General features: G+C 43.5%; 4 protein-coding genes across 4 annotated transcripts; 2 read left to right on the top strand and 2 right to left on the bottom strand.

The window, feature by feature from the left end:
- Positions 1–643: 643 nt before the first annotated feature.
- On the bottom strand, positions 644–1,449 carry V865_001050 (uncharacterized protein; the record flags this gene model as incomplete). Its single annotated transcript, XM_066224876.1, has 3 exons — positions 644–854; positions 939–1,168; positions 1,249–1,449. 3 exons carry the CDS (start codon positions 1,447–1,449, stop codon positions 644–646), a joined length of 642 nt encoding a protein of 213 aa, XP_066080973.1.
- A 347-nt stretch (positions 1,450–1,796) lies between these two features.
- Positions 1,797–5,861, top strand: V865_001049 (uncharacterized protein; the record flags this gene model as incomplete). The annotated part of the gene is made up of 19 exons (XM_066224875.1): positions 1,797–2,197; positions 2,274–2,478; positions 2,699–2,924; positions 2,991–3,059; positions 3,120–3,232; positions 3,298–3,330; positions 3,392–3,486; positions 3,542–3,732; positions 3,806–3,871; positions 3,936–4,133; positions 4,195–4,259; positions 4,323–4,504; positions 4,566–4,605; positions 4,666–4,693; positions 4,748–4,811; positions 4,896–4,954; positions 5,015–5,093; positions 5,156–5,552; positions 5,682–5,861. 19 exons carry the CDS (start codon positions 1,797–1,799, stop codon positions 5,859–5,861), a joined length of 2,691 nt encoding a protein of 896 aa, XP_066080972.1.
- Positions 5,862–6,329: 468 nt separating this feature from the next.
- On the top strand, positions 6,330–7,934 carry V865_001048 (uncharacterized protein; the record flags this gene model as incomplete). Its single annotated transcript, XM_066224874.1, has 5 exons — positions 6,330–6,389; positions 6,532–6,826; positions 6,969–7,511; positions 7,594–7,766; positions 7,872–7,934. 5 exons carry the CDS (start codon positions 6,330–6,332, stop codon positions 7,932–7,934), a joined length of 1,134 nt encoding a protein of 377 aa, XP_066080971.1.
- A 294-nt stretch (positions 7,935–8,228) lies between these two features.
- On the bottom strand, positions 8,229–13,378 carry V865_001047 (uncharacterized protein; the record flags this gene model as incomplete). Its single annotated transcript, XM_066224873.1, has 11 exons — positions 8,229–8,649; positions 8,773–9,035; positions 9,135–9,358; positions 9,484–9,611; positions 9,670–9,787; positions 9,879–10,005; positions 10,121–12,404; positions 12,476–12,666; positions 12,748–12,803; positions 12,862–12,999; positions 13,120–13,378. The coding sequence occupies 11 exons, from the start codon at positions 13,376–13,378 to the stop codon at positions 8,229–8,231; spliced, it is 4,209 nt and encodes a 1,402-aa protein (XP_066080970.1).
- Positions 13,379–13,733: the final 355 nt, after the last annotated feature.

The following is a 13,733-nucleotide window of genomic DNA, read 5'->3' as shown; positions in this document are numbered from 1 at the left end:
AAGATGTTAAATGATCATGGGACTCTCTCCGAGTCGATCCATCACAAGGATGCAAATCTCGAGGATGATCCAGTTGGCTGACATCCTTATTTCGACCAGCGAGGGGTTTGTATTGATTTCGTAAGCATCATAACCAATGATCGACCATCAGGTGTCTTTCCTTTTTCCCTTCTTTGATCTTCAGTAAGATGCAGGTGAATTCCAGCATTGCCGTTGGATCAGTCATATCACCTGTCCATAATGGCACAGTCACCTGTATAGTACGGTACATTCCACAAACAGAAACCAGTCAGTCTAGGTCCGTGGGGGTCGGAGATGATGGTGGTAATTACTGACAAATTTGTCATTCTGTAAGACCATCATGTCTATCTCCCAAATATTTGATATCACGCGAATGCCATAGACCCTTCTAATCACTGAAGAAGGTGGTGAACAATTAACTGGATCTGCTCGTTGAGCCTGCTGCCGAAGATGTAGAAGACATTGCAAAGCTACTCTCTTGGCTGTATGATTCTCTAATCGGGTTTTGTCCAACATATCCCTTCCGCGCTGGACATTGACAAGAATGAATGGATACCAGGTTGAAAAGATCACTAATCTTAGGATTTTTCCATAAATCAGTAATTGATCAAATACTGTAAGATTACGACTTACATCCACTGATGTTACAGATGACCTCTTCTATTCTGGAGCTGACATATATAGGAGGATCCTCTTCCAAAGGCTCCGATACCTCGTCCTTTCCAATCTTACTGTTCTTTGGGTCAAGACCGACGACCCAATCACACATCACTGGAAATAGCTGCCAGAGGTCTAACAAACTCAGGATTTCCTCGTCAACCGGTACCTGCGGTCTTCAGAACATCGTCAATTACGCCGCTTCTGTTGATCTGATCTCATTTTGTTGTTCGTTTCGATCGGTCGGAGACAAGGCTTACTGTGTGCACAAAGCATATTCACCGCCTATATCTTCCATAACATCTTTCAAGTGCCGCCGTATGATATGGATCAAGTCGACTTTTCTCGTAAATCTGAATCGCGCTTCCTTGAGTTCCTGAGCACAATCATGTAATTTGGCAACAAGTGATCTATGCAGCTGATTACTCTCTCCTGTAGAAGGCTCGAAGTGCATTGAGCTGGAAAGATCATATGGAGATTTGCGACTAGACTGTACAGTAACATGGCAAGGGATCAAGGGCTGATTGAGAAGAGGAAGATTACAGAGGGTGCGATGGAATTGACACTCACATGTCCCAGTACGGGTATGTAACAAGCCAGGTAGGCCTTGCTAGCAAGCAGTTCTGCTCTATATGATTGTATATCTCCCGGCGCTTCGTAGTATACACATTCCTCGACACCATGTTGAACAAGGACGATGCTATATCGACCTTGGGCTTCATCTGTGTCCAAGTCGAAGGACTCTTCTGAGGATATGATCATGGACGACATATTTGCTGCTGCTGAAAAGTTATGGATATGAGTGGCGACATGCAGAGCTATATAGAACATGTATTTCATATTAATGCATTTAAATTGCAGTAGGAGTGATACTCTGGATTTTAGGTTAGTAGCCAGGCGACAGGCAAGGAACCAAACAATCGTGTTTAACCATGTGGATGCCACGAGCTTACTCGCGGATCGGTCAAGTCCGAAAGGGATCAATGATGTGATATGGGATGGGGGATGAAAGCACAATGTGCCCACCAGATCACACAGATTCTTCATGGAGAGATCGAGAGACATCATACTGCATGTTGTTCCTGCGATCTCATCCAGATTGAATCCAGAAGAAGAAGATGAAGCTGAACGAGAAAGACGCTGCCCAGCTTGGGCTTGACGCTCAGCTCCCTAGACCTACAACATCGACTGTCGATAAGCAATCGTCGAAACGGAAAACCACCCAAATCATCCGACTGTCCGCCTTGTTTGGTATCATACTATATCTCAGTCTCTACAGTTCCAACTTATTTGGAGCTCAACATGGACAGAACGAAGCTTTCATCACTAAAAATGACGGTCCACTCAATTCATACTGGCATGGTATCGCTACGAAGGGAATGAAATTCTCCCTTCCTCGACCTGAGAAACATCATGATCATCATCATCATAAACACCCTCATCATCCTCATGGACATATCTCACCTAAAAAAGCTGAGAAGATCTTTTTGTCTGTTCCAAGTAACGACAGTGCCGCGGCGTAAGTCACCTTTCTACGATTGTTAAACATCATCCGAGTTAAAGGTATTGGTATTGACCCTTGTTGGTGGGAACAGAGCGTCAGAGAGATACACTTCATACCCCCATCCAGCTGGTTCAGGCTATGACCTCTACTCAGCGCTCGCACTCAAGAACGAATGGGAGAAGGAACTTGGCTTGAGGGTTTCGGGCGCGAATGAATTTGTGTACGAAGCTGGATCGGCAGAGTCGCAAAGTAGGATCAGAAATGGCGCGGACAAGTTGGGTGTTTGGGTCGATACGGTATGTGTTTCTCTCCTGTTACAATCTGTCCATAGTTGGATGCTGGATTCAGGAAATTTAGGGAGGATCAAAAGGGGAAGGAGCAATAGGAGAGGAAACGCTGGAGAATACGGTGGTAAACGAAGGCGAAGGGGCAGAGAGGCGGAGAAAGATGACGAGCGAGCTAGAGGGAGAGCCCAAGCGATAAGAGTGTGTAACTTACCTCAAAACCTGTTAACAGTACTACCCGATCCTCAATACCCCCGTCCATGCCTCCGTCACTCTCCTTACTGACCCACCAATCAAAGCGAAATTGAGAGAAGATATAGTCGACGGTGATCCTGATTCTCAACTACGAGATGAAGTCCCAGTCTTCCATGGTCTGTCTGCTAGTGGAGACGTAAAGGCGAAATACGTCTATGCTGGATATGGAAGAAAGAAGGATTTCGATCTATTGCAAGAGAAAGGTCAGTATCACCTGTTGAACCACCCGAAGAGGTAGCTACCAAGCTGATACTGTATAATAATTTAAGGTGTCGATTTCAATGGGAAGATAGTCTTGACTAAATATGGTGGCTCATTCAGAGGTCTCAAGGTTAAAGGTAAGCGCTCTCATCGCACGTAACGCTCGATATCGCTGACAGTTAAGTTAACTGTAACAGCCGCTCAAGAAGCTGGTGCAGCTGGAGTGATCGTCTTCACTGATCCCGGAGATGATGGTGAGATCATCGAAGCAAATGGATACGAAGCCTATCCTGATGGACCTGCTCGACAAGTGAGCTGATCACTATTCCTTTAATTCTGCGAACTAAGCTAACTTTCCTTTGTATAATGCGATAGCCGAGTAGCGTTCAAAGGGGTAGTGTCCAATTCGTCAGTCAGCTCTTCTCATATCGTCGACTTCAAAAAGCTGATACAACCTGCTTCAAAACAGTTATCTAAATATCCCGGAGATCCAAGTACACCAGGTGAACCCGCTTATAAGAACGCTACCAGAGTCGAAAGTGGAAGTCAACCTTCTATACCATCGTGAGTGTGTCTCTTTATTCACTATGTACCTATACGGCTCATGCAAAAATCGTAGATTGCCTTTATCCTATGAAGATGTAATACCGCTCTTGAAAGCTTTGGAAGGAAAAGGTATTCATGCCTCTGAATTAGGCTCTGACTTTACTGGTGGATTGGAATACCATGGCGTTGATTATTATATTGGTCCAAGCGATGTCGACTTACATCTCGTTAACGAGATGAACGATAGGGTATTACCTATCTGGAGTAAGTTAACCTCGTCCTATCTTACCAAATCTCAAAGCATGTACTATGTGCTGATATGCGGTGATGATTTCAGATACTATGGCTGTAATTCCAGGTCATATCACCGATGAGGTGATAATATTAGGTAACCACCGAGATGGTTAGTCAGCTTTACCAGTGTGTTTTTATCTGAAGCATCGCAAGCTGACATTCCCACTTTGTAGCTTGGGTTTTGGGTGCATCTGACCCCAATTCCGGGACAGTCTCTCAGTATGAGGTAGTCCGAGGATTAGGAGCACTCCTGAAGAAAGGCTGGAAACCACTTCGAACGATCATCTTAACCAGCTGGGACGCGGAGGAGTACGGCTTGGTAGGATCGGTAGAATGGGCCGAGGATTTCGGTGATTGGTTGGTCGACAATGGTATGTTGATTGCAGTGGGGACAGAGTCAGGATGACTAACAGTTTTCGTGGTTGATGGTAGCCGTCGCCTACCTCAATATCGACGGATCAGCTTCTGGAACCAACTTCCACGCTTCTGCTTCGCCTGTATGTTGACCTTGACCCCAAATGTTTGTTAAAAAGGATGAAGTTAACAAAGTGTTTGAGTAGTCGATAGCGTTAGCCCTAAAAGCTGCCGCTGAAGAGATCAATTTCAGCTCTGACCCCGAAAGATCCGTCTACGATACTCGAAATGACGGCGGTAACTGGGATGAGTTCAGTGCTGCTAATTCAGGCGAAGAGCAACTCGAGACCTCGACTATTGCCGGTGGTTCTGGAATTGGTGCTTTGGGGTGAATTCATTCTTTCATATGTAATGATAACAACGTTCACATGCTGATGTCGTGATTACAGATCCGGATCAGATTATACGCCTTTCTTACAGAGATACGGTGTAAGCTTATTTCCTAATCATCGTTGAAGAATCTAGCTGATGTATGAAGAGATATCGCAGATTGCTTCTAGTGATTTGGGATATAAAGGTTAGCTTCCTCGACCGCAACCAAGAAGATCTAGCTAATCGCTTTGAATTTAAGGTGGTCCTAAGGATCCTGTTTACCATTATCATTCGATATACGATTCTCACACCTGGCAAGCTAAGTAAGTTCCTATCTTACCCTTCAAATATCCTTGGATTTCCATTAACGATAGACTTTCACTCATACTGGTATAACTTTTTTTTAGATACGGCGATGTTGGATTCCACAGGCATACCGATGCTGCTAAAGTGATCGGTCTATTGAGTGAGCTAAAGTTTCTATGTGAAAAATCTGCGCGCAGGTCCAGCTGACCTTCTTGTGTAGCATTGAGACTGGCTGATACCTTGATCTTACCGTTGAACACAACTCAATACGCTCGTGACCTGCAGTACTACCTTGAGAAGTAAGTCTAGCTACTGAACACACTGCACGTGCAGAAACTACGGGAAGCTGACTTCGATATAGGGTTCAAGTAATAGCCAATTCCTCCTCTTTGTCACTTGATGGGTCGATCAACTTCGAGGCACTTGCATTATCCATCGAATCGGTCGGAAAAGCTTCGATCAAATTAGACAAGGAGAAGAAGGAACTGATCGAGAAACTCAGAAAGCTATTACCTAAACCTAAATTCGGACACAACGGACCATCCTTTGTGTCCAGGATATTTGGTAAAGGATGTGATCATCACAAAAAAGATGTGGATGTTGAGGGTATCAAACTTCCCATTCCCCACTTGCCCATCCCCAAGCTACCCTCGCCTCATAAGTTGAAAGAGATCAAAGAGGTTTTGAAAGAAATAAGAGTGGTTAATAAGAAGTTACAACATTTCGAATATGGTTTTATCTCTGAAGAAGGATTGAAAGTGAGTTTCACTCTTGATTTTCTAGCTTCATCATCATCATCATCCAAAAAGCTATCCAGTATTTGTCGCCATGTGGAGGGGTGTGAGCGCCGTTTGATACATAGCTGACTTGTGTGGTATGGCGTATAGGACCGAGAATGGTACAAACATAAGATCACCGCCCCAGGTCTATGGTTGGGATACGGCGCAACTACCTTCCCATCCATCACCGAGGCGATCACCATTGATCATTCATCTAGTCTTGCACAGAAGGAAGTGGACGATGTGGCCCAGTTATTGAACAGTGTGGCTCAGAAATTGAATGCTTAAATTGATATATTTGTGCTGAAATATGAGGAGTACTGATAGAAGGCAGAAACGGAAGAACGGAATTGCTCGGATCTTGGAAGGAGCGGAATGGATAGAGCCAAATTCATCATATACACATATATAATATGTATTCTGATTATGAATCGTGGTTGACTTTGGGGTATGGCGTAGGCACAAGTAAATGATGGACACACGATGTGGAGGTCAAGTGGGAAGCTAAGTGAGATGATGCTCTCACGCGATTGAGGTTAGCACAACTACTCGTACTCATAACCGGCTAAGTCGCAACCAGCAGCAACAGATAAGAACAGTCCATTCCATCCAGCACATCATCACCGGTTCATCGTTCGAATATCATCTCAGATTCACATAGCAGCTTACAAGCACATCACGACCAGGACTTTCACTCTAGGAACCACCACCTCCTATACTACACTTCCAGGCCGCTTAATCACTTACCCTCTCAAGATGAACGGAAGTTCCTCTTCTTCTTCATCATCATCCTCATCCCTTGACATGTACTCTTTAGTAAGTCCTTACATCCATCCCAGACTCTATTTCCTGTTCTTTCTACTCTCAATATCCTAGACTAGCAGGACCCTCCATGACCTTTCTCCCATTTCTATCGCTAAATTGATATCCTGCTAACCTTCCTGTTCATCATTGATAGCACGACGTCATCCTCAATTACATCGAAACATCCGCCTACTCCTCTACCGCCCGGATCTTGTCCCAAACGAGACTCAGATACAGGGATGGAGATTGTAATGGCAAGAAAGAAGAACAGAATGGTGATGGGGATATAGACAATGATGACGAGGATAGTATGGACATCGATCGCGATGACGATGACGAATTGGAAGTTGGATTAGGAGTATCGGACAAGAAAGCTGGTAAATCGCCTGTGAAGAGGAAAGGGGTGGAGTTTGATGAGGGTGATTTGGAAGGGATTGAGAAGAGGCGAGGTAAGTGATTCAACTTCCTCATCTGGGGAAGGTGACAGTCATTCTTTTCCACTTCGGAGTTCCATACCACCTGAAACAACTGATCTAGCTTAGATCATTCGGGATCGACTTAAAACTGACATTATGCCCTATACTAATGTAGCTATCCTGGATCACATTCTCAATGGGTCCATCTCCAAGTCGGTCGACCTACTTAACACTCATTTCCCATCCGTTCTCAACGAGTCCCTTTCTCCAATCACCAATGGAAGTGGGAATGCATTTCATTCCAGTCGATATACCAGTCTGAGCCCAGGTCCGGGTCCTTCGAATCACTCTATTCCAGTACTACCTCGATCCACCGATCCGGCACATATCAAATTGAATCTACAAATTCAAGAATTCATCGAACATTTTCGTCCCCTTAATCCATCCTCTCTTGGTGGTTCCTCACCTTCGTCATCCGCCGGTTCACTCACCGGTTCGACGAGCAGTATAAATCTGACGAATGCTCTGAGTGCCGCACAAGGTTTGCATACCGAGGCTAAACGTCTTTCACCGGAGATACGTGCGATATTCCTGAAGGAGATTAATGATGCCGGAGCGCTGTTCGCTTATTCCAATCCTGAGAATAGCATTTTGAGTGGATTTTTAGATCAGAAGAGGAGGATAAGACTCAGTGAGATGGTAAACGCAGCTATACTTAGTGAGTTTGAGTTCATCACTCCATCTCTGGATATTCCTTACGATAGTGTGCTGATCATCCTGTATACTCCCTTGATCCGCAGAATCGCAGAATAAACCTACTCAATCTGCTCTGGAAAATTACGCAAGACGGACAACGTTACTGTACAAGTTGATGAATGATCATGGCATCGATCCGAGACCAATATCGATGACTGATGATTTGGGCTTGGGTAGTCACGGTACGGATCAGAAAGGTAGAGAACATTTGGAAGAGGTGTGTCATACTGATTTCACTCTGCCACCTTCTTTCTCTTTGATACCAAATCCACCATATGATCACGATGCTGACCACTCTGATCCTGGTGTACTATATATATAGTACTTCAAACAGTCGAATGGGAAACCCTTTAACCTACACGAATTTGTAAATTCGACATGGTAGTTTTCTTTCTGTAACTTCGCATCTCATGACTCTTTTCTCTTTTTCTGTGATTACCACTCATGTTTTTTTGATTCTGTGTAGACCACATCTCTGCATACATGCGATCTTTCACCTTATTCGCTTCTATATTGTAACTGTCAATCATTCCTATACATCGACAGTACCTTATTATCCCATCAGTCATTTGATACCTTTCAATTACCCTAATTGTATAAACGTGTAACTTTCGTCAATGCATTATTGTCTCGTATACATGGAGACCAGAGCGGACCTGCGATACATATAGTTATTGTTTCATATTAAATTGGTAGCCTGAGCTTTTATAAAGGTAAAACTTCCTGAATCCGTATCATCTCCTTTCCCTACCCCACACCCTCTGAGATAATATGTATGCCCAAAACCTATACCCAGGAATGGTCGGAGGGGATGAATAACAGTATAAGGTTTGAAGTACCCGCTGAGCGTCTCAGAAGGTTGATTACCGAAAGAGATGGTTTCGGCTGTAACGGGTGAGAGGTGTCCTTGGGTCGTACGATGTAAAGCGAAATCTGCTGAAGGAATACCATGTGTGGTAGGGTGTAGATTGGAGATGGTCGATAAGAGACCTGAATGAGCTTGGAAAGAGGCGTAGGAAATTCCATTAGGGTGGGATAGGATTGATTCGACAGGTGAGGAGAGTGTCCGGAGATCGTAGGTGTTGACCATCCCGTTTGCACTGCATATGTATGGAATAATAGCAGTACACGTTGTATATGTTAGTTGACCACGTACTTCAGATGGGTGTAGTCTTCTGACGGCCGGATAGTATTATGATGAAAGTGTATCAAGATCAACTCACCAAGCAGAAGAGATGTTCTTACTTTCACCCAGAACCACTCCAATCTTATTAATCGCCTTTCTGCTCTCAGCCTCTCTCGTCATCCTTCCATGATCCAGATCCGAGGATGAATCACCTCCCCATGATATCAGAGCTGTTTTCCTTGACTGTCTGAGATCGAATAATTTGATTTGACCATCTGCTTGACCTGCGAATATCAAATTGCCAGATACAGGTTCGGTAATCAGGGTTGTTATAGGAGCGGCGGATTCTGTGTTCAGCGCCTGTGGAAAGAAATCAGGTCAACAATGTATTTATTGACCATCATCATCGTCACTGAATTGACGGACGCGTAATTGACGAAAGCAGTGCCACATACTCACCCGAACACATCGCTCAGCTGGACAATCCCAGACGTTGATCTTATCGCTACTACCGCCTACACATAATAGTCCACTGGACCTATACCACGTAGTGATCAATCGCCTTTGATATGCCATATCATACCCGATCTTAGGTGAAGATAAGTCTAATGCTCGGAAATTCGCAATAGGTTTGATCTTTGATGGATCTTGTGGCCCCGCTAGGATATGTATATCTCCATTGGCTGCAGCACAAGATTCGTTGTTGAATCTACTCATTAGCTCACCTCATTTGAACGAACCGGGCATGGCAGGGAGAATGGAAGACTTTCAACCCATATGAAGTGTGATAGAAGAAGTTTCCACTGACTTATTTCAGCTAAAATGACAGTCTGCTCGTGCAGTTCATTCACGAACCTAGCAGATGAAATCGCTTCGGTCGAAGGTAAGTCAAGATGAACGTGGCCAGTCTTACGTGAAGTTGACCAGTCCCATAATCTACAATTAAAACCGATCAGCATTTTGCTCCTACTCTATATGGATGGTAAATTCTCACAGAAGATCGTGACTGCTATTACAGGACATGACAGTACTATGGAACGAATGGAAAGTCATGTTCGTCCATGGATCAGGTGCAGAGATATTTTTCATGGCCCATTTCCAAGGTAGACCGACTGGAATACAGTATGTTTCGTTCAAAATACAAATCAGCATACTGCATCACTCGAGATAGAGCACGCTCCTTTTTCTTTTTGTTCAACTTACCCTGTTGTTCAGCTACGACCATACTGTCTTCTAGTACTCGGTGTCTCAACGTCCATGTCCTTTCTCTTGAATCGCCACTTTGCGAGGTCAGCACCTTATCAGGAATCAGGTCGGGTCTTCTTCCGGCCTATTGAACAGCCAGAGCAAGAGCTCAGATGTTAGCTTCAATGCCATGAGAAAGACAGATTGATGAGTGCATAGCACTCTATCCACGATGGGAAACACACGAATGTGAGACTCACCGCTAAGTAAGATTGTAAGACCGCTTTCGTCCTTTCGAATAGCTCGTTGTCGAGCCTCTTACGCTTATCTTTCCCTTTCTTCACCTTGTCCTCATCGTGATCTTCCACTTTACCTTCCTTGTCACTTTTAATTTTATGCCAATTCGTGATCAAATGATCTTTTGATTCTATGACTATCTTCAACAATTCTTCTGTCCATTTCATACCATCATCCGCTCTAACACCGTTCAAAACCAACGTCGAAATTGGTTTCCAATGTTTCTGTTGCTCGACCTCATGTTTGCGTAGTTTGTTCAATATAGCATCCAAGGGGTTATCTACAATCTTGTTGACATGATTATCGGGATCATTTTCGAATCGCTTTGCGGCCTGAAATACCCGTTGTAAGGTCTTCATTACTTCCAATTGATCCTTCGTTATCCCGAGACCTCTTCCAGTATTAACAATAGTCTCTTCAACCTCTTTCCTCATGTGAGGTATGAACTCCACGGTAGATTGCAAGATCGATATCCAGATCGCCAATTCCGCAAATCCATCCGCCACCTCCAACATCCTAATGTACATTCTGGCCAATTCCCTTCTTACTAATGGTGATCCCTCATCTTCCGAGTGGTTCAATAGGACCTTTACAATCTCTAAAGCCGGTTTCATCTCCAATTGTAATCTCTCTTTTTCAATCGCCCCCTCGGAGTTAGGTATCCATCTTGATAAAGCGTATATGGCAGTTGCTCTAGTTTCGACCGTATTCGATCCGATCATCTCCATCAAATTCATCTTTAACCCATCAATCAATCCTTTATCGTGTCCTAAATCACTTTGTCCGTCTTCAGGTTGATCCAGACTACCTAATACTTCAGCGATCAAAAGTGCTCCCCACTGTTTCATCAATTCCCTATCGCTCTTCAGCATAATCCCAGACATACTCAAATTCTTAATGACGAATCTCGGTGCTTTTCGCCCACTAACGAAATTCGCAATCGTACTCAGTACAGCGGCAGTTTGAATAATTAAATTTATCCTTTCATCTTCTTCAAGCATATTTTCCTCAGCCCCTTTACCATTCACATTGACATCTTTGACTAGATTCTCTTCTAATGCACCCAAAAAGAACTTTACCGACGGTACGGATGTGAGTTTCTCTGACGTGAGACCTTCTTTAGCCAAAGCCAATACGGCTAAATCGTATCGTACAAGTGAAGACCATATTGATATCAAATGATTTTTAATTTGAGGATCTTCCAGAGCTAATAATTTGGCAGCTACGTCCAAAGCTCCACCTTGGACTGCATGTGCTAAGCCTCTTATATCCAATATTCTCAAACATGAATCGAGAGCTTGACAAGCTTGAAGACGGAATTGCTTGGTCATGGCAGCAGCGCAAATGATAGGCAATCTACTTAATGAAGGTGTCATACCTATCCCATTTTTGGTCACAGTCGATCCCGATCCGGAGGATCCAGTGGATCCATTGGATCCAGAGGATTCGGATGATAAGGTAGTAGCAGTTGAGATTGATTCCAATTGATCTTGCATGAAAGAAACTAATTTCAAATTCTTCTCCCACGAATTGTCGATCACACCTTCATCGAAATACTTGGGTAGTTGTTCAAATAGATTATCCAATATTAAATCCCAAGTAGTCCATAAAGTATGTCCAGTCGAGCTGGGTATAGTAGGTGTACTTTCCGGATTAACCCTGTAAGAGCTGAATACTCTTTGAGAAAGTATAAATCCAGACGAAAGGTTGTTGACTAAATCACCTGATTTACCAAATAATTTCTGATAATCACTCCCATTCAATGTCTGCCATGCAATCGTATGTATAATCGACAAAAGTTCGTACGATAATCGATCTTTCAAATTTGATGACATATTTTCCCAAAGGAGTATCATATATTCTGAATTTCGAGGTATATAACTTGAACTTGAACTTGAACCGTCTCCTTTAGTCAATGGAAAAGTCTGTAGATTATGATATAACAATGCGATTCGTAGTGGATTAGTCAAGCATGCTGTAAATAGATCATCTGGCATTCCGTTGATTCTAGGAACTGTCTGATTAGGTCCACAAGATGCGAAATGAATTTGACGTCTTGAGTAGACTGGTGGATGGATTTCGGCAATTTGAGGGGTTTGAGCGGCAGCGGCTTTGAACTGGTTGTCGATTTCTTCAGCTTCGGTCAAAGCAGCTTTGATGAACCGTCCAGAGAATGATACATCCCATACGTAACATGTTGAAGAGCCGGCCCAAGCTAGTACATCAAATAGCATGATGGGGATGTATCTGTTCACGTGCACGATCAGTCAAATGAAGAAATCGATAGCGAAGTAGTTGAAGAAGAATGTAGGACCCACTCGGTAGGTCCTCCACCATTTTGCAAACACTCGTCGAACCCTCTATCATAACACCATAGTTCGCCTTGTTCGGTCGGTGGTTCCTGTATCCCATGACCATTGTAGATGACTGCGACGTAGTTGTTTGGACCTGCTTGTTGACGAGCTCGTTGTAGATGATGCTGGATGACCAATTTGGAAGGGTCGGGGACCTAAGAGTGGAGAAGTCGTGATCAGGGTATTGAAGAAGCAGGATACATGGAAGGGTTAATCGAATTAAGAAAAGAACTTACGGTCCTGCAATCCAATGTAGAATGTTTAGATGGACCTCTGATCTGCTGTGAATATTCTATCTTGATAGGTCAGCGAAGTAGAAACTTCACTATTGAAGTGAAGCATAAACGCACGTTTCATAATCTTCATCATACTTCCCATTGGATCTTTGACCGAGGGTGTCGTCCAGGCATATTGACCTACATCTCTCAGACCCATCTCATGGGATAGATGTAAACATGTGATAAGTACAGCTTGGCTACAATGACCAGCTATTGGAGATGTCACAAAAACAACAGTATCAGCTCTCGTCACTGACCTTGATGCAATTTGAGTGAAACCCTCAACGAAAAAATAAATAAAAAGGGAGGCTTGAAGTAGAGTCAACTCACCTCCCCCACTTCCCCTATCATCAACCTCAACCAGCTCATTATCCTCCCTCAATTGATGTCTTACTCCCGCCCAAGCCAAAGGCGGTCTATCAGGACCGATAGTTCCTGACAACCCCCTCGTACTGGCCCATGAAGAAGTATTGGTAGTTATCCATCCGGAGGATACAAGTGATTTATCGCTTTTCATCGATTGGTTCACCCCTTGGGCAGTGAAGGATAAGTTTCGTTGATGCTGATGCTGATGTTGATGATTTGACATCTTGTTGGAAAAATCGATGATCCATATGTATTTATATGTGTATGTATCCCTGATAGGGAGATAGGATTACCTTAAATACAAATGAATTGTGTGATTTAGTATAAAATGATGGATGGATGATAACGTCAGTAGTCGTAGTGGAAATGGTATTATCAAAGAAGGCGTAATTGCAAAATCAACCTTCCTTTGTTATGATAGATAATGAATAAAGGATGGGGAAAGTACCTCTCTGGTCGAATGAAATATTCCCTTTCATCATGTAGTAGAACAGCATATCAGTATCACATAGAGCTGTTTTAGGTTACACGTCAGTACAGTTCAAAATGTACTTAAACTACATGCTACATGAGTTACA

This window comes from Kwoniella europaea, chromosome 1 (assembly GCF_036810445.1).
Source record: "Kwoniella europaea PYCC6329 chromosome 1, complete sequence".
Lineage (NCBI taxonomy): Eukaryota > Fungi > Basidiomycota > Tremellomycetes > Tremellales > Cryptococcaceae > Kwoniella > Kwoniella europaea.
Note: the sequence above shows the minus strand (reverse complement) of the source record. Positions and strands in the feature narration are given on the sequence as shown.